The following is a 26,680-nucleotide window of genomic DNA, read 5'->3' as shown; positions in this document are numbered from 1 at the left end:
TAAAAAAAAGAAAGCAACTCAAACACCCGAATAAACAAACCCCCCATTTTATTTATATTCATCCCTAATTCAGAACTAGGTTTCTTTTAGCTTGTTTTAGTTTTTGAAGACACAGTTCTACTGGTTTGAAATACATAAATATTTTATTTCAATTGTGGTAATTCTTTCATTTCAGTTGATTGCTAAATTATAAACATTATTCAAAGTTTGTTGTGGGGAAGGAACTTCAGTTATATTGTATAAACTAAATGCTATACTTAAATTATCCTTTCCACTCTTAGGTTCAGGAGATAAGCCCTTCTCTGCAAGCACTCTATGCCATGGCTGCCAGTGTGTTTGATTTTTGCTGCCATGAACTTTGGAATCGTGAATCTAAATTATGGCCCTATCACTGCCTGTCAAGCAAGATGAAATCCAGCTTTGTCGTGGCTGGTGTCTCCTGAATGGATTTTTAAAAAATGCCCTGGGGTTTATATTGGAGGTAGTCTTTGAGCCATTGCTCATGATTAATATTTGAAACTTAGCACTTAAATGAAAATCCTTAAGATACTCATTTAAAACTAATAGTACCATCTCAAATTTTATGTAGAATGTGGTAGAGGATGTGTGTGTGCAAGCAGTTTGTTAAATAAATAGAATTAGAAGGTAGCTACAGGTCAGAAATAAGTGGAAAAGACTTCTGAATTATAACCAAGTCTGTGTATTTTATTCTGCTTTGGAGGCAGAATTAAGTTTAGAACCTTGCCAGACTTGTGTGTGTAAAATAAGACAGCAAGAGCAAACACAGCAATGACAGTTAATACAAGGAAAGGAAAAGTTTCATGCTGAGGCCTTTTTTACATGGTGGCAAAAAGCCCAGTGTATTTTAATAGCCTTAAGGGCACTAAGATACATTGTAGGGGAATAAAGTGATTGCTATTTATAGTGGTGTCCCAAATTAATAAGAAAAACTTTCTTTCTTTTTGAAAAGTGTCATTTTTTTTTTTTTTAAAAAGGAGGGATGGCTGTAATTCAGTATAGGAAAAAATTTCACGAATAGTTAAAAATAAAGGAGTTTTAGTACTTTTATTTATTTATACATTCAGTAATTATTACTGCCCATCTACCATGTACTGGACACTGTTCTAGGTACTGAGGGTAACAGCAAGGAACAAGGCAGACAAGTTCTCTGTGTTTGTGGGCTTCTGTTACCTGGAAAATGCTTCATGTGGAGAACCTCATTTTCTGATGATGCCAGATAAATGAGTCATTACTGTATTTGGGAAGTGCAAATAGAATTTGAAGTGTTCTAATTTAGTTCTACTTTAAGCAGAAATAGGAAATCATCTGAAGACATAATTATTTTGAGTGAAATAATTTCCGGTAGGTGCAAAAATGAAATGAGAAGTCTGAATTTAGGCCTGCCGTTAAATTTAATACTATTTGAAATAGTATCTAAACTGCTGGTTGAGGAAGTTTGGCTGAAAAGTAGATTTTGTCATGTTAGCTATAAAAATGGAAAGGCTTTCCGTAGAGATAGAAAGTAGGTCCAGAAGAAATACTACTACTCTCTGTAATTTACTGGCATAGTCAACTGTAGTCAAGAAATATTATATAACATTGACTTCTTAGAAGTAAAGTAACTTAAAGAACACAGATAACACACTTGAAATCTTTCTCAGTGTATTTGTAGAACTCTTAGGAGGACCCTCTGACTCATCTGAAGGTTATATTTCTGCAAAATTGGCTGCACAGTAGATCTCATTTTCTCAGTGATTTTTGTCATGAAGTCAGATGTTTTTACACAGGAAAAAATGTCCTTAATACTTTAAAGAGGGAAAACTTAGGGCAAGGATTTAGTTAGTGGACAGTTCTGGGTAGAGGGCTATATGTTGTCAGATATCAGCAGGTTTATCCTTATGTTTTCTTGTGTAGGGGTGGGGCAAGTGACTTGTGGTACAGGAGAGGAGTTCATAGTACTTTGGAATACTCTCTCTTTCCCAAATTCTGTTCTCTGCCATGATCCTTACAGGCACTGACAGATTTCACAGTGATCTCTGGTAAGAACTCTGTGAGCTGGACCAGAGATCTTGATATAACCAGGTTGCTTCTGTTATGCCTCAACATGAATTGAATTTGTTTTATCCAGTTTACATGTTTCACTTCCTAATGTATGCAGATGTAAAGTGTTCTTGCATTGCTTTGTTCGTGTATTACTGTCCTTGGAAAGGTTTTTAGTAAGGTTTTACCTTCCTGGTTAGCATGCTTTTCAGGGATGCAGTCTGATGGTTGCTAACTCATAGATGCAAACAATAATTACTTTCTTGGACCTGCATCTCATCAGTATAGAGAAGGTTCACTGATTAAAAAAATGCTGGTAAGTGATATAGAGATTAAAGGAGAATCACTCGTGGACTCCTGTTGTTTGCAAACGTTTTGGTGATTGAGCCACATCTTTACTATTGTGGGATCATATTGCTGAATGATGGACTGGGAAGTGGAGCTCCCATTGACTGCGTATTTATTTTGGGTATCCTTAAACCTGTTTTTCCAGTGGTATAAGGTTATGTTCTGGGCCCCCAAGTAAGAGTTTCAGTGAGGGGTGTTCTTAATGTTTCTGAACCTTACTGTAACAGATTTTAACTTAAGACAGTATTGGAGACCCAAGGATAATGTGTTTATTTTGGAATTACTTAAGCTTAGTAACCTTAACAAACTTAGTGAGCTTGAAAGTAACAATTACACTTTTATAAGTCCCATACAGCTCCCTCTTGTAATGACCCAAGGAAACACTTATGGTTCCACTGATTTATCTCCTGGGGACCATCAGTTTTCCATTGGTTTCTGGCCAGTCTTTTTTAGACAGTTTCTCTTCTATGCATTTAAAAAAATAACATTTCTAGGCGTCTTTCTATAAATAATAGCTGTGCTTTGTAGAAGTTTAAAAAGAAATAGAAAACATGAAGAAAAGGAACCTACTATCCAAACATAACCACCTTAAACATTGTAGTGTATATACGCACAAACACCCCCACATTCTCCCATATCTTTTTTTTTTAAATGTGTGGATGAAGGTGTTTAAAACTAAATGGGATCATCATATTCTACATTTTTCCTTCAATAGTTGTAAATATGATTAAACACTAGTTATCTTCCACCCTACTTCTAAAAAGTTGGTAAATGGAACCTTTTTTTTCTGTAAATTTTTTTGAGAGATGTTTATTTTCTTATAGTGTTATAGCTTATTAATAAAAGAATTTAGAATTTTAAAATACAAACTGGGGAAAGTAAAAGTTTTTCTCAGGTGTCAAAATTCTTATAAGTGGTTACCTATAGGTGAAAATCTAAGTCAGGGAAAGAATGATGGGCAGAATCGCTAATTAAGGTCTTATTTCTTGTTTACATGTGTCTAGAATAATTTATTTTTCAGGGAGCTGTCTGGTGACATTTAAGCCATTCAGTTCCACAGCTTAAATTTTTTCAGGCATGTTTGCATTTCAGGCGCTGAGCCAAGGAAGACTTTCAGTTTGCTAGCAGTGGTGTGGCCAGTGTATTGGACTTTCAAGTAGGGCACAACTGCATGGCATCATCTCCTGGTGGCTGTGGCCTAGGGCAAGGCGCAAAGCCACTCAGTGATGACGCCAGCAGTTGAGCCCTACTTAACCTCTCTGGGTCTTACATTTTCCTATCTGTAAAAATTGGATGAGTAATAGTTTTATTTGATGGAAGTGTGCATTTGAGATAATGTAAGATTAAATGAGACACTATGTGATTAGCAGATAGCAGGTTTTAGTAAATGGGAATTCTCCTCCCATGTCTCTTCAGGTCTGTATCACTCTTAGAGTTACCTAAATTGGATTATACTTGGTTTGATACTATGAGGTATTAGGAACTAACCTCACTTTAAACAACAGTAAATTTGTTATATTTTTTTATAGTCTGTAAATTTTGAGGAATGTCTGAAATTTGAGACATGGGCTGATTTTAGGAGAGAGATTACTGTACTGAGTGAGGCTTAAAACTCAGATTTTAGTTAGTGTAAATAGATTTTACGTAATTGTGGATTTTAATCTAACATTTTATGTATATATTTTGGTGTGTTGAAATAGTTGACATACTTGTAAATTTTAATGTCTCCATTATATTTCATTACATTGATGTTTCATGGTTTGTGGTGTATGGTCTTGAGAAAGTAGCCTTTAGAGTAGATAGAGTATTCAATTCGACTTAAAAAAAAATCTTTTATTACAAGAATTTTCAAACATACCCCAAAGCATACTGGTGTAATGAATCTTCATATATTCTCACCCAGCTGTGACAGCCATCAATCATAGCCACTCTTGTTTCCCTGTCATCCTTCCTTCCACTACTATTTTGAAGCAAATTTTAGATACCATATTATGAAATAGAATTAGGATGTGTGAAATATCTCAGCTTGGTCTTCCTACCCATTTGTTTGTATGTGGATATATTCTTGTTAATTTTCTGTTTTGAATTGAAGTTTACCCTTTCATATTTGATCAAGTCAGCTTTAATTGGTCTACTTTAAGTTCCTATTAGTGATAGCGAACTTCATTTTATTTAAGAAATTTTGTGCCAGTAAGGTGTCCATCAGGGCAGTTGCTAGTGCTTGTTTTAAAAAATTTAGAAATGTGAATCTGTTTAAATCTGAGTCTGATTTTCCCTTTTTCTCTGAATTTTAGGAAATAAAGTTTTATACTGTCTTGCACTCCAACGTTGTTTCTGTGTGTGGGGGGGTGGGTGTTGGGAGTAGCTGGGCTGATTTAAAGTAGTCCTGTCACTGTATACATGTATATTTCATACTTCAGGTTTATTGGCTTGAAAAAGCAGAAACTGTAGGTTAGGATTTTTCCTCTTAAAGCATGTTGAGCAGTCATAGGTTGAGCATTTTACAAAGCATGCGGATACCTTCCTTTGTGTTTTAGTAATCAAATGACAGGTGTAAGATAACTAAGCTTAACTTGAATATTAAAAGCTGTATTCCATTTCTTCTTTACATGTTTAGTGACTACATAGTTATTTGGCTAAATTAATTTTTTCCTGTGCTTAATTTAATTTTTGTACAACTTATGTCCATATTTGATTGGAACCTTAGCACAATATTTGAGCCAGAAGACTTATAAAGCTTGAGCTAAATGAAATAAAATTGTTGACATTAAATGAAAGCTAACAACTTTGAAGTTTTAAAGTTGTTTGAGAATAATAACTCCATTGGATGAGGTGGGGTAATTCTAAGATACAGGGTACTGATAATATTAAACGTACCTTGATGACTAATTAAGCAGTTCTGAATATAGGTATTATGCCGTTACACCAAATTGGAAATGGACTCTCCCTGGAGCACAGTGTATACCTAATTGAGTTATCTTAACCAATGAAAATGTTAATTCGTATGACTAATTTTTAAAAAGCATTGTATGTATTTGACATTGTTTGCTCTTAAGGGTTTTGGAATGTATGTTTGAATCCAGATGTGATTGGAGCAGGTAATATGGGTATTCTTAGAACATGCTGAATTGTTTTTCTTTTTTGGAGACAGAGTCTTGCTCTATTGACCAGGCTGGAGTATAGTGGCGCGATCATGGCTCACTGCTGCCTCCCAGGCTTGGGTGATTCCTGCCTCAGCCTTCCAAGTAGCTGGAACCACAAGCATGCACCACTATGTCTGGCTAATTTTTGTATTTTTTGAGAGCTGATGTTTCACTGTGTTGTCCAGGTTGGTCTCAAACTCCTGGGCTCAAGTGATCCACCTGCCTTGGTCTCCCAGAGTGCTAGAATCACAGGTGTGAGCCACTGTTGCCTGGCTGAACATGCTAAATTATAGAATAAGGAACTTGAATATAATTTGATGGATTTAGTTGTTCATATCTTATTGGAAATGAGGACTTTTTGGTAGGTATAGTTGAGAAAATAACTGATACCTAGCTCTGTAATGACTGGCTAAACCAGAGTTTGTCATCCTAATTGCCTGTTAGAATCATATGGGAGCTTTTAAGAACACAAAGATCTGAGTTCATTTAAATCAGAGTCTCTGAGGTTAGGGCACTGGTGCTGGTAGATTTTAAAAACTCCACTGGTAATTCTGAAGTTTAGTTGTGGTTGAAAACCACTGGCTTAAAAAGACATACTCCAGAAATATTTGAAGTGGAAGTGAGTATGTACAAATTATTATCTTCTCTCTTTGATGGTGTTGTAAAATTTATGTGGTGGAAGCTTTGTCTTTTTTTTTTTTTTTTTAATCTAATTCCATCCTGCTACCACCTTTCTAGAACTTATACTCAGAAGGTACTCTTTTGATTTCTGGGGGAAAATTTTTGCACTTCGTATCCAGAAGAATTGAACATGGAGATATTTTATTGTCTCCTGTGGAGGTAATGTTTCTACTACTAGTATACCTTTTTTTTTTTTTTTTGCCAGTCTGGAGTGCAATGGCACAATCTCAGCTCACTGCAACCTCTGCCTCCTGGGTTCAAGTGATTCTCCTGCCTTAACCTCCTGAGTAGCTGGGACTACAAGTGCACACCACCATGTCCAGTTAATTTTTGTATTTTTAGTAGAGACAGGGTTTCACTATTTTGGCCAGGATGGTCTCGATCTCTTGACCTTGTGATCTGCCCGACTTGGTCTCCCAAAGTGCTGGGATTACAGGCGTGAGTCACTGTGCTGGTCAGTAGACCTTATTTTTTTAATAGCCTTACTGAGATATAAATTACATACCATAAAGTTCAGATCATTTAAAGTGTATGGTTCAGTGGCTTTTAGTAAACTCACATAGTTGTGCAGCCATTATTAGAACACTGATAACCTCAGAAAGAGATTCTGTATCAGCAGTTACTCTCCATTTCCTGCAACCTGCCTACCCCTAGGCAACAATTAATCTACTTTTTGTATCTATAGATTTGCCTATTTTGGACATTTCACATAAGTGGTATCATATAATATGTTGTCTTTTGTGATGGGCTTCTTTCATTTAACATAATGTTTTCAAACGTCATCCATGTGATAGCATATGTTAGTATTTCTTTTTATGGCTGAGTACTATTCCATTGTGTGGATAATACCACATTTTGTTTATCCATGTATCAGTTGGTGGATATTTGGGTTGCTTCTACATTTTACCTATTATGAATAATGTTGCTATAAACATTCATGTACAGGTTTTCATGTGGACATGTTTTCATTTCTCTTGGGAAGTACTAGGAGTGGAGCTACTGGATCAAATACTTAGATACTTCCTTCACCTCATTTGAACTTCAGGGCTAGAAAATCTTCCCATAGAGTTGGGAAGCACCACGAGTCCATGTTCTGATACTATTTTTACACTGTAGGACAGAGGTCCAGTGTGTGTTATTTGGTCTCGTGGTCCACCAGGGGCAAACTCCTCACTTAAAGAAGGACCAGCTGGTTTTCCTTGTTGTATTTCCGGGAAAGGGTCCACTTAGACTTTTATTGAAGATGGAATTTAATGAAGCTTTTAAAGCCTCATACTTTTACTCCTTTAGTTATTAGGGAAAAGAACAAAATGTTTGAACTCTTAATATCTGGAAAATAATAGTATTCAGACCTGACATTTGTTGACTGCTTATTCTGTGCCAGTCACTGGGCAGCTGAGGCTTTTTGCATCTGTCATCTTATTTAAGCTGCATAACAACTTGTAGCAATGACTGTTTTACTGTTAAAGAAATGGAGACACACAGGTTAAATAACTTTCATCAGGTCAAAACAGCTGGGCGGCAGTGCTGGGTTGTAACAGTGACACTCTTACCCACTGTACTTTGCTGCCTGCCCTTAACCAGTATATCCTGACTCTTTTAGAAGACATATAATCGTTGTCATGGAACTTGGTTTGATTTATCAGAGGTTCATTTATAAAGGACATCAACATTTTTCATGAATTTTTTCAAGTAAGTTGCAGAGGAATAAAAGCTTAACTTTTATAAAAATCTGAAGAAATGCATGGTTTTAAAGGAGCTTCATTTAAATTAATTTTAGATCCATCTCATGTTTGTAAGGCACATGCATGCAGTGTTACTCCCCTGCCTCCACCTTCCATGGGCTTATTTGACTTGGACTTTTAATAAACCAAGCTGGAGATGGATAGATATGAACTAGTACTACTTTTCCAGTAGAAATACTATATTTAAGTTTTGAGGGACACTACTTTTTTTACATTCTTACATTTAATCATAAAGCATTGAGACTGAACTTTTTTTAAAATCAGATGTTATGCATTGAAGTGGGTATTTCAGAGTTGTTATCATGGGAAGCTATATACTTGTTTTAAAACTCTACAAATACGATTATATTGTGTGTAAACTTTTAGAAAACATCCTAGGTACAGTTTTCATATCAGAATTTCTCATTTGACAGTATTTTCACCATGGTACCATATCTGCTTATTTACCCTCCCCCCTACGACATTTACTATCTTAGAAAAAAGTATTTACATAGCTCGCTCTCGCGCTCTCTCTCTCTCTCTCTCTCTCTCTCTCTCTCTCTCTCTCTCTCTCTCTCTCGGTTGCTCTTAGTTACATTATTTTGAATTACAGCATATCATTTGGGTACACATTATTCTGAAACTACTTTTAGCTGCTTATGGAATCACTTGATGGAATTAGTTTGAGAGAGAAGAATGGAGAGAAAGATAGGAAAAGGTGTGGGGGAGAAGGGAGGAAGCAGGGAATAGGCATAAAGAAAATTAATACAGATTTACTAATTATTCCTAAGGCTTTCACCTCACAAATGTAAGTGTTGTTATGTTGCACAAGCATTTGCAGATCATTTTAAAATGTGAAGTGATTATATCATGTGGATGTAGAACAGGGTCCCCAATCCCCAGGCCGTGAACGGGTACCAGTCTGTGACCTGTTAGGAACCAGGCTGCACAGTAGGAGGCGAGGCACAGGCAGGCCAGTGAAGCTTCGTCTCTATTTACAGTACTCCCCATCACTTGTATTGCTGCCTGAGCTCCACCTCCTGTCAAATTAGCAGTGGCATTAGATTCTCATAGGAGCATGAACCCTGTTGAGAACTGCACGGGTGAGGGATCTAGGTTGCATGCTCCTTATGAGAATCTAATGCCTGATGATCTGTCACTGTCTCCCATTACCCCCAGATGGGACTGTCTAGTTGCAGGAAAAAAAGCTCAGGGTTCCCAATGATTCTGCATTATGGCAGGCTATATAATTATTATATATTACATTGTAATAGAAATAAGGTGCACAATAAATGTAATGCACTTGAATCATCTGAAAACCACCCCTACTCCCCGCCCTGGTCCTTGGAAAAATGGTCTTCCATGAAACCAGTCCCTGGTGCCAAAAAGGTTGGGAACCACTGGTGCAGAGTATATACATAGATACAATATGATGCCAGTAGAATTCTGCATTTCATACCTGCTCTGCCTTTGTTTGACTCTCTAAGCTCAGACTTTGTCTGCTCTACTGTATCAGTTTATTGCCCCTGCTGTATCCAGAGTTTTGTTTAAATCTTCTGTTAATTGTCCCTCTCCTGTTTTTGAGTTTATACATTTTAAAATTATTTTCCTATAATTTTAGAATAATCAGAGAAGGCAGCCTGCCTATACTCAGTATACATATTCAATAGGGAAATTGTCTTGACTTTATGCTATGTTTTAAGTCTTCAAAATTTAAAAAATATTTTGTTGCTTTATGTAATGTTTATATTTGTGCTCTCTGAGTTTTATGCCAAATTTAGGATTATAACATTGTAAAAATAATGTACTCATTTTGTAGTTTCAGGGAGTTATGTTTTGATTATAACTATGGTATATTCTAGCTATTAAAAGTGTATCACATGTATAATACAGAAGATGTATAATACTTTTTTTTTGGAAACTGAGTCTTGCTCTTTTGCTCAAGCTGGAGTGCAACGGTCTGATCTTGGCTCACTACAACCTCTGCCTCCTGGGTTTAAGTGACTCTCCTGTCTCAGCCTCCCAAGTAGCTGGGACTACAGGTGTGTGCCACTATGCCTGGCTAAATTTTGTATTTTTAGTAGAGATGGGGTTTTGCCATGTTAGCCAGGCTGGTCTTGAACTCCTGACCTCAGGTGATCCACCCGCCTTGGCCTCCCAAAGTGCTGGGATTTCAGGCGTGATCCACTGCACCTGGCCATATTTTTTAAAGCTCTATTTTAATTGACAAATAATAATTGGATATATTTATAGAGTAAAATGTGATTTTTTTTCCCATGCACAGATGTGAAATAATTAAATCAGCTAATTAACATATACATCACCTCAAATGCGTACCATTTCTTTGTGGAGAGAACATTTAAAATCCATGTTCTGTGTTTTTTTTCCCCTTGAGACAGAGTCTTGCTCCGTTTCCCAGGCTGGAGTGCAGTTGTGTGATCTAGGTTCACTAGAACCTCTGCCTCCTGGGTTCAAGTGATTCTCCCACCTCAGCCTCCAGAGTAGATGGGACTACAGGCACGTGCCACCTCGCCTGGCTAATTTTTATATTTTTAGTAGAGATGGAGTTTCAACATTTGGCAAGGCTGGTTGTGAACTCCTAATTTCAAGTGATCCACCCACCTCAGCCTCCCAAAGTGTTGGGATTACATGTTTGAGTCACTATGCCTGGCCTAAAATCTCTTCTTCTGGCTGTTTTAAAATAAACATTATTCTGTGATTGCCATGCTGTGTAATAGACCACCAGAACCTCTTTTTCCTGTCTAACAGAAACTTTATACCTTTCACCAACATCTCCCCTTTCCCTGTCTACCACTTACACCACTATCCTCTGGTAGCCACCATTGTACTGCCTGCTTCTATGAGATTAACATTCTTAGATTCCACATACAAGTTACATCATATAGTATTTGACTTTCTGTGCCTGGCTTATTGTAATTAGCAGAATGTCCTCTATGTCCATCTGTTGTTGCAAATGACAGGGTTTCCTGTTTTTAAAGACTGAATAGTATTCCATTGTATGTGTATACCATATTTTAAAAATCCCTATCTTGGCTGTTGTGGATAATGGTGTAATGAACATGAAAGTGCGGACATCTCTTTGACATACTGATTTCAATTCCTTTGGATAGGTATACCCAGAAGTGGAATGGCTGGATTGAATGATAATTCTGCTTTTAGTTTTTTGAGGAACCTCCATACTGTTTTCCAAAATGGCTGTTGTAACTTACAATACCACCAACAGTGAACAGGGGTTCCCTTTTCTCCACATCCCATGCCAACACATACTTTTTTCTAATAACCAGTCTAACAGGTGTGAGGTAATACCTCTTTGTGGTTTTGATTTGCATTTCTGTGATAAGAGATGTTAAGCATTTTTTTCATGTATCTGTTGACCACTTGTATGTCTTCTTTTGAGAAATGTCTGTTCAGGTCCTTTGCCCATTTTAAAAATAGGGTTATTTGGTTTTTATTGAGTAGTTTGAGGGTTTTTTTTTTTTTTTTGGTATATTTTGGGTATTGGCCCCTTATCCAGGCTAGGGCATGGTGGCTCACACCTGTAATCTCAGCACTTTGGGAGGTCTTGTTCTTTTTATTGATTAAAAAGGCCTTGTTCTTTTTATTAATAGTCACTCTATGCCTTTTGATTGGGGATGTGATCCATTTGCAGAGTAATTATTGATAGGTGAGGACTTAACCAGTGTAAATTGTTTTCTGTTATAGATTCTTTGTTCTATTCTTCTCTTGCTTGTGATGTGTGTGTGTGGGGGATGGCGCTTAATGGCTTTCTGTAGTGGTATGCTTTGGATTTTATCTTCTTATCTCTTGTGTGTCTATTATAGACTTTTGCTTTGTGGTTAGCTTGAGGCTTACACAAAACAGTTTATGTAACAGGGTATTTTAAGTTGATAACTTAATTTTGATTGCATACACAAACTGTACACTTTTCCACCCCTTTCTCCCATGTGTTTCTGATGTTATACTTAAAATTTTTATATAATTTTTATTCCCTTAACAAATTATTGTACTTTAGTTGTTAATAGTTTTGCCTTTTAACCTTTGCATTAGAGATATAATTGATTTACTCACTTCCATTAGAGTATTAAGAATGCTTTGGATATGACAGTGTACATACCTTTACCAGTGAGTTTTATACTTTAATATATTTTCATTTACTAATTAGTATTATCTTCCTTCAGCTTAAGAACTCCTTTTAGCATTTCCTATAAGGCAGGTCTAGTGGTGATAAAGTCAGCTTCTGATTGCCTGAGAAAGTCCTTGTCATCCATTGGTTTTGAAATACAGAATTGCTGGATATAGTATTCTTGGTTGGCAGTTTCTTTTTCTTTTCTTTTTCTTTTAAAGTGTTTTCTTTCTTTTTTTTTTTTGAGATGGGGTCTCACTCTGTCACCCAGGCTAGAGTGCAGTGGCACGATCTCAGCTCACTGCAGCCTCCGCCTCCTGAGTACAAGTGATTCTCCTGCCTTAGCCTCCTGAGTAGCTGGGATTACAGGTGCGTGCCACGTCCGGCTAATTTTTTTTGTATTTTTAGTAGAGATAGGGTTTCACCATGTTGGTCAGGCTGGTCTTGAACTCCTGACCCCATGATCTGCCCGCCTCAGCCTCCCAAAATGCTGGGATTACAGGTGTGAGCCACCATGCCCAGCTCTTCCTTTTCTTTCTTTTGAGTTTTAAATATATCATCTCACTCCCTTCTGGCCTGAAAAGTTTCTGCTGAGAAATTTTCTGGTAGTCTTACGGAGGTTCCTTTATACATGGTGGTATGGTTTTTCCTTGTGGTTTTCAACACTCTGCCATTAGTTTTTGACATTTTAATTGTGATGTGTCTTGGTGGGTCTCTTTGAATTGATCTTACTTGGTTTCTTTTGGGCTTCCTAGATCTGGCTTTTCATTTCCTTCCCCAGGCTTGGGAAGTTTTCTGCCATTATTTCTTTGAATATGTTACTTTTCTCCTTCTGGCCCTGATAATGCGTAAGTCGTTCTCCATGATGGTGTCCCGTAAGTCTCTTATGTTATCTTTACTCTCTTTCATTATTTTTTCTTTTTGCTCCTGAGATTAGATGATTTCCAGTGACCTGTCTTTTAGTTTACTGATTCTTTCATCTGCTTGATCTAGTCTGCTGTCGAACCCCCTATATTGAGTTGTTCAGTTTAGTTTTAGTATTTTTCAGATTGACGTTTTCTCATTGGTACTTTTAATACTTTCTGTCTCTTTGTGGAAGTTCTCAGTTTCTTCTTGCATTGCTGTCTCGACCTTGCTGAGCATCTTTGTGACCATTATTTGGAATTTCCTGTTAGGTAGTGAATCATACATCTCCAGTTCATTTGGGTTGGTTTCTATTGATTTATTTTGTTCCTTTTTTTTTAAAATATATATTTCTGTTTCTTCATCGTTCTTGACTCTCTCTATGTTGGTTTCTGTGCATTACATGGGATAAATGCCTCTCTTAGTCTTCTCAGACTGGCCTTGTGTAGCAGAAGGATCTCACCAATCCATCTAGGTAGAGATTTTAAGATACCTTTTAAATCTTTGTATTTGTTCAGACTGCTGTCTCTATTTTTGTTGCCACATTCTGTCAGTACCCTGTGATTAGTAAGGTAGAAGCCAGATGCTTAGATGTAGCTGGGAAGGTTGAGGTACTGCGTATGTGTCCCAGTTCCTTCTGTCCTCATGTTGAAGATAAGTGCCTGATTCTTTCACCCTCTCTACAGTAAGCCATCTCTATGGCAAATGCCTATTCTTGGCTTGTGGCTGCACTCTATGATCCTGGGGAGATACCAGCTGGAATTGGGCTCGTTCTGTGTCTACCTGTTTGTTTTCTGTGGTTGAGGGAGATTCCAGAATGTAAAACCCTGTCATTTCCCATAGCTTAGGTTGTGAAGGGTACAATCCCTTGTGTGTGTGTCGCTATAAAAGTATGGCACTCAGTCTGTGGACAAACTCCTTTTAGGAAGAATGGGTAGGCCTGAAATCATCAGTGGGATGCGCTGGAGGAAAGGCTCAGGATATGACAAGTTTCTGCTCAGGCTGCCTGTGGGTTACTGTTTGTCTCCCCCATTAGCTCTCTGATGGAAGTTAGAGGCCAGACTGTCAAGTAGCCACTGGAAGACTATGCAGTTATAAACCCTTTTTGGAGAGAAAGTGAGAGCTGCATGTTCCAGATTCTTTTCTTCACTGCTCCCAGGGAGTGTAGTCCTAGAAAGTATTTACACACCTGTTTAAAACCACCTCCTTATTTTTTGATCTACAGAGACTTGCATATGTCTAGTCTTTTCCATTACCAGATCTAGGAGATTTAGGATATATTCATTTGGATGGATACTGTGAAAATTGAGGCATTTGATGTGTGGACAAACTCCTTCTAGGAGGAATTGGTAGGCCTAGAGTTACTGCTGGGGCAAGCCAGTGGAAAAGACTCAGAAAGTGTCCAGCTGCTGCTTAGGCTGCCAGAAGGCTACTTTTGTACTGTCCCAGTAACTCCCCAATGCAAGTTCAAAGCCAGGCTGTCGAGTATCCACTGCAAGACTGTGCCATCAGCTCCTTCCAGGGAGAAATGTGGAGCTTCACATTTTTAGCCCCTTCTTTGCACTGCTCCCAAAGGTTGTAGTCTGTAGTCCCTGAAAGTACATGCATGCTTGATTAAAAGCATCTCTTTGTTCTAGGGATCTAGTGATCTAGGAAGACTTGGCACTAGATCCCTCAGCTCCCAGAGCCAGGAGATTTAGGATGCAGGCCCTTGGGTGGAGACTGTAAAAGTTGGGGTGCTTGATGTGTGAACAGACCCCCAGAAGTACATTTTTGAGATACAGATGATGAGGATGGCTTGCAGCTAGTCCCAAAATAAATAATGTTGAATGACAGCAGAAGTCATTTTCAGAAAGTAGACATTAGTTTTTCCCATACTATGATATTCAAGCCTGCTTTGTGCTTCAATCATGGGTCAAATTATTATAAATAGATTATAGATTATTTGGGACTCACCTGTAAAACCCTTTAGATGGAAGATAAATCCTTCTTAAGCTTGATATTGTGTTACAGTAGTTGAGCTATAAAGAGTTGTAGTATATTTTTGCTTTGAGGCACATACGTGAACAAATGGTACCTTTTTAGCCCTGTTATTTAATAGCCTGCTTTTCTCATGTATGCTGAGATCTTCCCCTGCTCTCCAGATAAACAGGGGTCACATGACGACAGAAGCCAAGAGAGCTGCAAAGATGGAAAAGAAGATGAAAATTTTGCTTGGGGGTTACCAGTCTCGTGCTATGGGGCTTATGAAACAGTTGAATGACTTATGGGACCAAATTGAACAGGCTCACTTGGAGTTACGCACTTTTGAAGAACTCAAGAAACATGAAGATTCTGCTATTCCCCGGAGGCTAGAGGTAATGTGATCTATTGAAGTGTTATTTAAAAAGAGTGCTGCAAAGAATTATCAGAGCTGTCCTCTTTTTACTTCTCCTATGCTGGCTGTCTCTGAAGTTGGTACTGGCAGGCTTTTAATAATGAGAGCCTAAAGTATTTGACTTTCTAATCTAGAATTGCCTCTGTATAGATGGATAGACCAGGCAAGTTGTAGATACAAAGGCCTTCCCTTACTCATCTTCTGTTTTGTACATAGATACATTGTGAAATGGAATACTTAGCCCTTGTAATTTGACCCCTTGAAACTTAATTGCAACCCATTCATGTAGTTCTGTGAGGGGAAACTAAACCAGTATCTTTTTGTTTTGTAACTTAGGTTGCTGGGAACATAGCTAGTCCTTCTAAACCATCACATTTCTTTGACCAGGTTTGGATTCAATTATCTACCAAATGTGCATAATAGCTCCTGTCCAGCTAAAGGGCAGTCAGGGCTTCTTGAAGTTCATTTGTGGGTATTGATAGGACAGTAGTGTTTTGTTTATTTGAAGTAGCAGCAGGATTTTACAAGATGGCAAACATATGACCAAATCAAAGAATGGCTGTAACACTGCTTTTATAGCAAAAGTATTGGATATGTTTATTTCTCTTTGAGAAATATTTACCTCTTAAGAATCATGATTTAACTCAGCTGGTTTTTAAGTAGAGTACTGTAGATTTTTTTCAGTATAGTTACATCTAAAATATTTACTTAATGTTTTTGTTTCTTTAAGTGTCTAAAAGAAGATGTTCAGCGACAACAAGAAAGAGAAAAGGAACTTCAGCACAGATATGCTGATCTACTGCTGGAGAAAGAGACGTTAAAGTCAAAATTCTGAAGTACAGTTTATTATTCTGCCACAGAACGAATTAATTGCCGGTTTTCATACTCTAGAAGGCTGAAACTGATGTTTATCTTCATTGACAAAGTAACCCACCATCTGTGGTTTTTCAGTTGTTTATTTTAAATGATATCGATCTTACACATTCTGTGTATAAAGACCCTAACTCCACAGGACGGACATTTTGGGGTTTAAATTATTAAGGCTGTCATTCTTTTAGCAATGTCATATTTGCAAACTTTTTTAGTTTTGGCCTTTAATTTAAAAAGCCTAATTTTAAAGTGCTGCCTATGAGTAACTTGAATAAAAACAAAATATAAAAAATTGAGAATGTAGCCTTTTGTTTGAAGTAATTAGATACTTAAGAGTGCCCGCAAACCAGCAGCTCTGTACTCTGTGTCATATTTAATGAGTAACTCTTGGGTAATCAAAATAGTGATCCAGTATCTTAAACACTTAAGAGGCAGTTCTTTGTGGCTTTGTTAGTTTCGGCAAAGAATGGTCATTTCTGTATACACTGACAAGATAGATTAACTTTTTAGTACCTCAAAAAAATTTTTTAAAATATCACTTTAAAGAAGGTCTCTTCTATGCCAGCTACTTAACATAATTTATGGGTCAGGGCTTAAAATATTTAACTTTTCTTGCCCTATTATTTTCTTGTAAGTATTTTTTGACAAAGGCACTTTAAAAGTTAATTTCAACAAGGCCATCAGACTTAAAGCTCTATGTTTAGTGTAAGAAGTCAGTTATATCAGTGTAGAATTTGGGAAATGGATAGAGGTGGAGAGATTTCATTTTATAATAATTCATATAAATTGATTTAGTGTACAGTATTAGTTGACTACAAGCTCATTATAGGCCACCAGTGTGTTGAGATCACCAAAAACATTTGCCCAGTCTTAGAATACTAGGGACTGTAGGAAGGGAAGGGAGGGATTCATTCATCCATCCATCCATCCATCCATCCATCCATCCATCCATCCATCAGATATTGAATGTATACCTTGTGCCAGAGTCTTTGAGCTAAGAACAAAGAATAAAATAGGCCTGGTTCCTGTTTAGTAGAGCTTATAGTTTTTTGAGAATGACAGACAATTAAAATCCAATGTGTCAGACACTTAAGTGTTGGAGATAATCAATTACTAAGAGTTCGTGCTCTCATGAAGGTGACATTAGTGGGGAGGAGATACTAAATATGTACAGGGAAAGTATCAGATCATGAGTTTTAGATTCTGTGGATGAAATTAAAGTAGGGTGATTATGAGATAGTGAATGAATGGCTATTTTAGATTGGATGATCAAAGAGACCTCTTGGAAGACAGCTATGCTCACCACTGTACCACCACACTATACTGTACCGTATCACTGTAAGCCGCACAGCCAAAGAGACCTTAAAGAAGTAATATTTAAGATAACGTGTGATTGGCATTTTAGAAGGGGCCATCCTTGTGAGATTCAAGGAAAGAACATCCCGGGCAGAGTGGATAGCAAGCATAAAGCCTCTTTTGTGTGAGGAACAAAAAGGACAATGTGACTTTTCTGTATATAAGGCCTGGTTGTATACAGCCACATAAATAAGGCTATAATAAGGAATTTGGATCTTTAAATATGGCAAGAATCTATGAGAAGATCTAAGCAAAGGAATGATATCAGATTTGGTTTTAGAAACATCACTATCTCTTTACTGTGTGATATCTCACCAGGCTGGAGATAGGGAAGCCAGTCCATTTAGGAGCCTGATGCAGTAATCCAGGCAAAAAATAATAGTGACTCTAACTAGGGTCCAGGTAATAGTAGGGGAGTTATGTGGAGAGACATGATAGGTATATACTTAGTAGTCTTATCAGACCATAGATTGATATTTTCCTGGCATACAGTCACTTAATTCAAATACTTTTTTCATTTAGTTCTGGGTTTTTTAGGAAATAACTTCCGTATCATCTGTGAATAATGATAATGTTTCTTCTGATAGTTTTATTTCCTTTTTATTGCATGTTTTGTTAGCTGAAATGTTTAGGACAATGTTAAATAACAATAATGATGTTAGATATTTTTGTTTTTTTCTTATTTTAATGGGAATGTTCATAGTTTTTACTTTTAAGTTTGCTGTTGGGAGTTAGATAGTCTTTATCTGAAAGATAGTGTCTCTCTTAGTTTTTAAAGAGTTTGAATTAGAAATGCCTCTGGAACTTTCAAAAACATGCCATTTAGGCATCTATTAAAACATTCATGTAATTTTTCTCATTTGATATTTTGATGAGGTATATTATTAGATTTTCCCACATTAAATCATCTTTGCAGTCCTGGAATCAGGTAGATTAATTTTTAAAAGAAATTTAAAAGGATTTACAGTTTATTTGCATTTTTTGTAGACTTGAATTATATGGATTTAAAATTTAATATTAATAAAGGCTACTTTGGTCTCAAAATTTGAAGTAATGCACACACTTATAGCCTAAAAAAACACCAAGAATTACAAAATTTCAAAACTGGCAGTCTGAGTGCATTGTAAACTGCATATGCATTTGCCACGTAGCAGTGCCACTTGAAATGGTGAACAAACACACAGTTATCCTTTGTTAGTATCCTGTAAAGCCCAGGATTCTTTACCACCACCACTCAGCCATTTTGGTGATGATTTTAATATTCACATTGAGGCCAGGGGTGGTGGCTCATGCCTGTAATCCTAGTACTTTGGGAGGCCGAGGTGGAGGATCGTTTTAGCTCAGGAGTTCAAGACTAGCCTGGGTAACATAGACCCTGTCTCTATTAAAAAATAATCATAATAAAAATAATATTCACTTTGGTATTGGTCTCTCACAGGCATTCATTAAGGTATTGTTGAAACTTGTGTTAAGCATGATAAAGTCTCAGTAACTTTGGGACAGAAATAAAATGTGACAAAAAGCTGAAAGAAACCCCCACAAAGGAGAGTCCTTTTTGAAATATTACAGACATAATGCTGTCTAATAAACGACATCAAAGAGAAACTACACTACAATGATTGCAGAGTTAATGTTAGCCAACCATGCATCCTCCCTAGAAATGCATTTGAATTTGATTTACTAATCTTTTATTTAGGAAATTTGCATTTTTTTACATGAATGAGATTGGTCTTTTGGGCTATTTTGTTGTGTGTGGTTTTTTTTTTTTTTTTTTTGAGATGGAGTCTTGCTCTATTGCCCAAACTGGAGCACAGTGGTACGATCTCGGCTCCCTGCACCCTCTGCCTCCTGGGTTCAAGTGATTCTCTGCCTCAACCTTCTGAGTAGCTGGGACTACAGTCATTTGCCACCAGACCTGGCTAATTTTTTATTTTTAGTAGAGGTGGGGTTTCACTGTGTTGGCCAGGCTGGTCTTGAATTCCTGACCTCAGGTGATCCACCTGCCTCGGCCTCCCAAAGCGCTGGGATTACAGGTGTGAGCCACCATGCCCAGCCTGGTTATTGTATTTTGACATTGAGATATTGCTAGCTCTCTAAAATAAATAGGATAACTGTATATCTTTTTCTGTGCATTGGGCAATTATAATATGGGAATGATTTATTCACGAAAGGTGGAAAGTCTATACTTGTAGAACTTTTGAGTTCACAGCCCTTTCTGGAAATAATTTCTTTATAACTGTCAGTTTCTTTTGTGACTATTATGTTATCAATTTTTAAATTTAAGCAACTTTAAATTAAAAAAAATTTGTTTTAAAATATATTTTTCCTTTTATGTTTATTTAGTAAATTTAAGTAATGTATATGTTTTAAGAAATATTTTTATTTTGTTGAAATTTAAACATCTGTTGTTAGCAGAGAATTCTAATAGCAATCTCTTTTCTATTAACGTTGCCATTTCTAAGTTCTAAGAAATTTACCTTCTCTTAATTCTACCACTTTTTACTTGACTTGTTAAGGATACACGTTTTCTGTTCAGGAAACTAGTGTTTTGATTTGCATATTGATTGTGATTTTGTTTTAAAATATGTTAATTTCTCAATTAGACTTATTTTGCTTTCCATAGATTTTTTTTTTGACCAATTTTTGAGGCTGATGTTTACTTTTTGCTGTATACAAATAAATGTGTTGAAGGCTTTTGAACTATCTCTTAAGTTCAAGTATGTTCACATCCCAGCCATTTTGATGTGTAGTAGTCTTGCTTTCTAAGTAGTTTATCATTGTGTTTTAAATTCCTGGTTCAATAATTCTTTCAAAATTTCCATATAGTTTGCTTAAAAAAAATTTTTTTTTTTTTTTGCTAGTTGTAGGATTTTTACCTTGTGGCAAAAAAAACATGGTTTATTTTGTTTCTGTTTATTGAGGTTTGGGGGCCAGACAGCTTTAAAAAGTGTTCTATGGATGTTATAAATGAAGATTTATTTAGTTTGTTTAGGACAGAAGTAAATGTGTATTTATTCAACCAATTATTCAAATTTAATATTCTTATTGTTGTTATAAGAATAATAGTGTTTTCTTAAAGTCTCATAGTTATTTCCCTCAATTTCATATGTTTCTCTAGACCTTTTGCTTTGTGTATTTTGATACTGTTATTTAGTATATAAATACTTGTGTCTGTTACATACAATTTGTAAGGGATACTTCATGGCCTAAAGCTATCCTTTTTGTTGCGTTTATGCTTTTTGCCTGGAATTTTATTTTCTTTGTTATTAGAATTTCTCTTCTTTCTTTGCTCATATTTGCATGATAAATTGTCCTTTTATTTTCACCTTTCATATATAATTTTTAGTTGTCTCTTAAACAGTGTATCTTGTTGGATTTTGTATTTCAAACCATTTGGAGAGCCTTTGCCTTTTAATTGGGGCTGTTTCATTTTTTATGCTAATTAATGACTTTAGTCTTCTGTAATCACGCCTTATATTTTCTCACTGATGTCCCTAAAATGGACTGTAATTTCTTGGTTTTAATTATCTTAGTGATTTAGAAAATATACATCGTCTTTTAAATCTTACCAATTATGGTATCATTCAGGGTTTAGAATCTGTTCAGGAGAAAGTAAACAAACCGGTAATTTGAACAAGGAAGACTCAATATGAAGATTACTGACCAGTAGTAGGGAGTTAACTACTAAGTGGGACAAAGACATCTCTAAATAAGACAGGAATGGCAGATGTAGGGAGCAGCTGCTACCTATAGACAGAGTAACTGAAGAAGGACTTGAAAGAGCCCTTTCTGCCTCCTTGAAGGCTGAGATTCACATTTCACTGAAGCGAGTGTGGTTGGAGAAGTTTGCTGAGGTGCCACAGTCTGGGGTGGCAGGCAGGATGCCAGGGAACCTCACTAGGAAGTCACTTGCTGGGAGTGCTGGTGATACTTGGAGGAAAGCTGCCTCTGGGGCACTAGCAAAACTCCAGAGCACCTGCACCACTGGGTCTCCCACACCTCCCCGGCAGAGAGAAGTGCCCCTTGTGGCAAGGAAGCTGCATTCTGACAGTGACACAGTAGGAGTAAGAAGGAAAAGCCCAGAACCAGGAGAAATGAAGCCCCTTTCACTTGTTGTGTCCCTCAGTGGCTGTGATATTGTATCTACTGGCAAAGTGGAAACATGTCTAGGTTACAACTCCTGTACCACAAATCAAGGCAAAGGGTGAATTTGGAGCTGGCACAATAACCGTTGTTTTTCAAAATCACACTCAAGCCTGTAGTTTTCGGGACTTCTAAGTAAAGAATGAAGCAGTGGTTTGAACCAGTTTTAATTCCGTTAGCAGCTCCTTTACATTGTGGTCAGGGGATGGCTTAGATAGGTCTTTGGGGGATCTCCAGGGTATGCATCCTATTTCATTATTTAAGGCTGTTTATTTCATCTGGTGTTCCCTGGTGGCCAGTCTTTGAGTTTGGTTCCAAGTTTTTCACCTCTGCCTGGCCTTCTGGGCTTGGATTATTTGTTGAAAGTGTTTCCTTAGTTCCCCATCCTTCCTGCAGTCCTACATTATTTCTTTGGGCCTCCTTCTTTGCACCTTTGCTGTCAGAGGTAAGGCCAAGGAGGGGAGTTCAGGCAATACTGCAGCAGTCCTCCCTTGAGGTTTCACTTTCTGAGATTTATACTCTCAGGTTTTACCATGACCCAAAAATATTAAATTGAAAATTCCAGAAAGAAGTAATTCGTGCTTTTTAAATTACACACAGTTCTGATTAGTGTGATGAAATCTCTCATGATCTCACTCTATCTCGCCCAGGAGGCGAATCATTCCTTTTTCCTGTGTATCCAGGCTGTGTATGCTACCAGCTCATTAGCCAGCACTGTTATCAGATCAGAACAAACAGTACAGTTACTCATCACTTGATGGGGAGGATACCTTTTGAGAAATGTGTTGGTAGGTGATTCTGTCATTGTGTGAGCATCTTAGAGTGTACTTATACAAACCTAGATGATATGGCCTGCCACACACCTAGGCTACAAACCTGTACAGCACGTTACTGAATACTGTAGATAAGTGTAATATGATAATTATTTGTATACCAAACATAGAAAACATATAGTAAAAATATGGTGTAAAAGATAAAATGGCGCACCTGTATAGGGCACTTACCATGAATGGAGCTTGCAGGACTGGGAGTTGCTCTGGGTGAGTTAGAGAATGAGTGGTGAGTGATTGTGAGGGCTAGGACATTACACTACTGGAGACTTAGAAACACTTTGCACTTAGGCTACGCTAAATTTATTAAAAAGTAAAGTAATTATGTTACACTTTATGACAGCTATGATGTCACTAGGTGATAGGAATTTTCAGCTCTGCTGTAACTTCACGGGGACTTTGTCATGCATGTTGTCGTTCACCATAACATTGATGACAGGTTAGTAATCTCAGTGATTAATAATAGGTTACAATTTTAAAGATAGGCTTAACTATTTCAAAAGCTTTGTTTGGTCTCAAGATTTTTTTCTTTAAAAAAAAGACAATAACTTAGTATATGCATATTAAAATTAGCAGTTATAACGGACTTGTTAACCTACCATGTAGAGCTGTGCTGTCCTGTATGGGGGCCACTAGCCACATGTGGTTGTTGAATGCCTGAAACATGGCTATTGCAAAATTTGAGGTGTGCTATTAAGTGTAAAATACTGGATTTTGAAGACAATATGAAAGTAAATGTAATGTAGCTCAATTTTTTATATTGCTTACATGTTGAAATGAGAGTATGGTTGACCCTTGAACAACATGGGTTTGAACTGCATGAGTTTAATTACACAAGGATTTTCTTTTCCCTCTGCCACCCCTAATACAGCAAGACCAGTCCCTCCTCCTCCACCTCCTCCTCAGCCCACTCAGTGTGAAGATGATGCAGATGAAGACCTTAATAATGATCCACTTCACTTAACTAATTCTAAATATATTTTGTCTTCTTTAACAGTTTTTAAAATAACATTTTCTGGCCAGGTGTGGTGGCTCATGCCTGTAATCCAAGTGCTTTGGGAGGCTGTAGTGAGAGAATCGCTTGAGGCCAGGAGTTTGAGGCCAGCCTGAGCAACATAGCGAGACAAAATATGTGTTAACCCAGTGTTTATATATTGGTAAGACTTCCGGCCAACGGTAGGATATTAATTAAGTTTTAGAGTAGTCAAAAGTTATACTCAGATTTTGACTGCATGGGGTCCAGTGCCTCCAACCCCCGCATTGTTTAAGTGTCAGCTGTATTCTGGATATGTTGGGTTAAATAAAATATATTATTGAAATTAAGTTCACCTGTTTCTTTTTACTTTTGTGGCTAGTAGAAAAATTTAACATGGCTTGCATTCTATTTCTACTGCACAACACTGAGGTATTTTTTGTTTTGTTTTGTTTTTGTAATTGGTTTCCAATTCCATTGTGGTTTAAGAACATACCCTGGATTATTTCAGTCCTTTTAAATTTATTGAAACTTGTTTTATGGGCCTGCAGATGGTCTGTCTTGCTGAATGTGAGATCACAGGTGTGCACCACCACACCCAGCTAATTTTTTATTTTTTGTAGAAACAGTCTCACTATGTTGCCCGAACTGGTCTCGAATTTCTGGCCTTAAGCAGTCCCTTTCACCTAGACTTCCCAAGTGTTGAGATTACAGGCACTGAGTTGCCATGCTTGACCAGGTGAATGTCATTCACTTGAAAATAGTGTGTATTCTGCAGGCTATAATGTTCTATAAATACCAAGTAGGTCAAATTGATCAATAGAGTTTCTCTTTCATATTCTTAATTGCTTTTTTTTCTCCACTTGTTCTACAAATTACTGAGAGGGGTATGTTGAAATTACCAACTATAATTGTGGGTTTGCATGTCTCAGTTGTCAGGTGTTTTCTGTTTTTTTTTTTTGAGATAGAATCTTCCTTTGTACCCCTGGGCTGGAGTGCAGTGGCACAGATGGCTCACTGCAGCCTCAACTTCCTGGGCTCAAGTAATTTTCCCACTGCAGCCTCCTGAGTAGCTGGGACCACAGGCGTGCAACCACAAGCCTGGCTATTTAAAAAATCTTTTTAGAGATGGGGTCTGACCATGTTGCCTAGGCCGGTGTTGAACTTCTGGGCTCAAGTGATCCTCTCATCTTGGCCTCCCGTAGTGCTGGGATTACAGGGTTGAGCAACCATGCCCAGCCTCTGTCAGTTTTGCTTCATCTGTTTAGAAGCTTTGTTATTGCACATTTAGGATTATTGTGTCTTGATGACTTGACCCATTTGTCATTAGGAAATGCCCTTCTTTGTATTTGGCAACATTATTTGCCCTGAAACCTACTTTTTTTCTGACATTAATGTTGTTACTCCAGTTACAGTGTTTGCATGATTATTTTTCTTTCATCCTTTTAACCTCACTGTATCTATATAAAGTGAGTTTTTATAGGTATTATATAGTTGGGTTGTGGTAGGCATGTTTTTTACACTGCTTGACATGCCATAGGTCACTAAGGTTCTGTTATTTTTTTTGTGTGTATAAATTTTGAAGTTTTTTAAGTATACTGATTTTTTTTCTGCCATGTCTAATTTGTCATTAATCCGTTCCAGTGAAGTTTTCATTTCAGATATTGCATTTTTCTTCTTTAGCAGTTCCATTTTGTTCTGTTTTTACATCATTTCTCTCCTCATTATGTTCCCATTTTCCTTTACATCCTCAAGCAAATACAGCAGTTTATAATGGATTTTTTAACATCTTTATCTGCCAGATTCATGATCTGTCATTTCTTGGTCTGTTTCTATTTACTGATTTTTCTCCTGGTTCTTGGTCATTTTCTAGTTCTTTGCAGTCTAGTACCCAGAAAGGATGGTACACATTGTGAATGTTACATTGCTGGCCCTTGTTTTCCTCCTTTAAATTATATTAGACTTTATTCATAGTTAATTTACTTACAGATCAGCTTAAACCTTTTGAGGCTGGTTTTTTAAGCAAACTGTCCCATGCCCATACTCATTTTTGTATTATCATCTATGGCTGCATTTAGAACAGTAGAGTTGCCATGGGGACCATGTAGCTTGCAAAGCCTAAAATATTTACTGTCTGATTCTTTACAGAAAAACTGCCTTTCCTGGTCCTAATAAGTGCTTATTATTATTTTTTAAAAAATGAATTTGTAGCTAATTTGTTTTTTCAGACAGACTCTCTCGATGTTGCCAGACGAGTACGGTGGTGTGATCTCAGCTCACTGCAACCTCCACCTCCTGGGTTCAAGTGATTCTCTTGCCTCAGCCTCCTGAGTAGCTGGGACTACAAGGTGTGTGCCACCACATCCAGCTAATTTTTGTATTTTTAGTAGAGCCGGGGTTTCACCATGTTGGCCAGGATGGTCTTGATCTCTTGACCTCGTGATCTGCCCACCTTGGCCTCCTGAAGTGCTAGGTGACAGGTGTGAGCCACCACACCCGGTTGTAGTTAAGTATTTTTAAACATTCTCTGTTTAAATTACCAATACAGCAGATATCAATAGCTATCAATATCAATTCCACAAACAAGTTTTTGGAGTCTTCAGTTTTTTTTTTAAGTGTAAAGGTATCCTAAGACCAAGAAATTTAAGAACTATGAATTTAGATTAAACTTGCTGGGTAGAAGTTACGTCTTCTGCCCAGAGAATCTGCAGTTATCTTGTCTCTGATCGGGAGTGTTATGGGACACCTTCCAGCCCTACCTGCCTTGGCTGGGAGTGGGTGGGTGGCTGTCCTCTGTGTGCAGTGAGTGGGTCACTTTCTTTTTGGCTGGGAGTGGGTGGGTGGCTGTCCTCTGTGTGCAGTGAGTCAGTCACTTTCTTTTTGTCTGGGAGTGGGTGGGTGGCTGTCCTCTGTGTGCAGTGAGTGGGTCACTTTCTTTTTGGCTGGGAAGGGGGGGTGGCTGTCCTCTGTGTGCAGTGAGTGAGTCACTTTCTTTTTCTTACTCTTATTCTCTGATTCTGAGGCTTTTCAACTTCAATAAGCAACAGAAGTGGCCAGTTATATTTTTTTGTTTTGGTTTTATTCTTCTATCTTGATCCTGGAGAGGTGTTTTAAATATAGTAATGAGGAAATACTAAGTAATTTGTGC

The 26,680-nt window shown here is 37.3% G+C and overlaps 1 protein-coding gene across 2 annotated transcripts in view; it reads left to right on the top strand.

Annotated features, from left to right (window-relative positions):
• The window catches only part of CDC5L (cell division cycle 5 like), a 62,223-nt gene extending 41,934 nt beyond the window's left edge, over positions 1-20,289 (top strand). Inside the window, exons 15-16 of one of the 2 annotated variants that reach the window (XM_021676066.2) lie at positions 15,128-15,340; positions 16,091-20,289. In XM_021676066.2, the coding sequence (XP_021531741.2) occupies positions 15,128-15,340; positions 16,091-16,195 (318 nt within the window). In that variant the 3' untranslated portion in view covers positions 16,196-20,289. Of the gene's footprint in view, positions 1-281; positions 4,709-15,127; positions 15,341-16,090 lie in introns of those variants that run through there. The other variant, XM_064361005.1, reaches the window with a different exon arrangement.
• Positions 20,290-26,680: the final 6,391 nt, after the last annotated feature.

The sequence above is a fragment of the Aotus nancymaae genome, unplaced genomic scaffold (genome assembly GCF_030222135.1).
Source record: "Aotus nancymaae isolate 86718 unplaced genomic scaffold, 86718_ANA_hifiasm-v0.15.2.pri h1tg000040l, whole genome shotgun sequence".
Classification (NCBI taxonomy): domain Eukaryota; kingdom Metazoa; phylum Chordata; class Mammalia; order Primates; family Aotidae; genus Aotus; species Aotus nancymaae.
The sequence above is the reverse complement of the archived record's forward strand: the minus strand, read 5'-3'. Positions and strand labels throughout refer to the sequence as shown.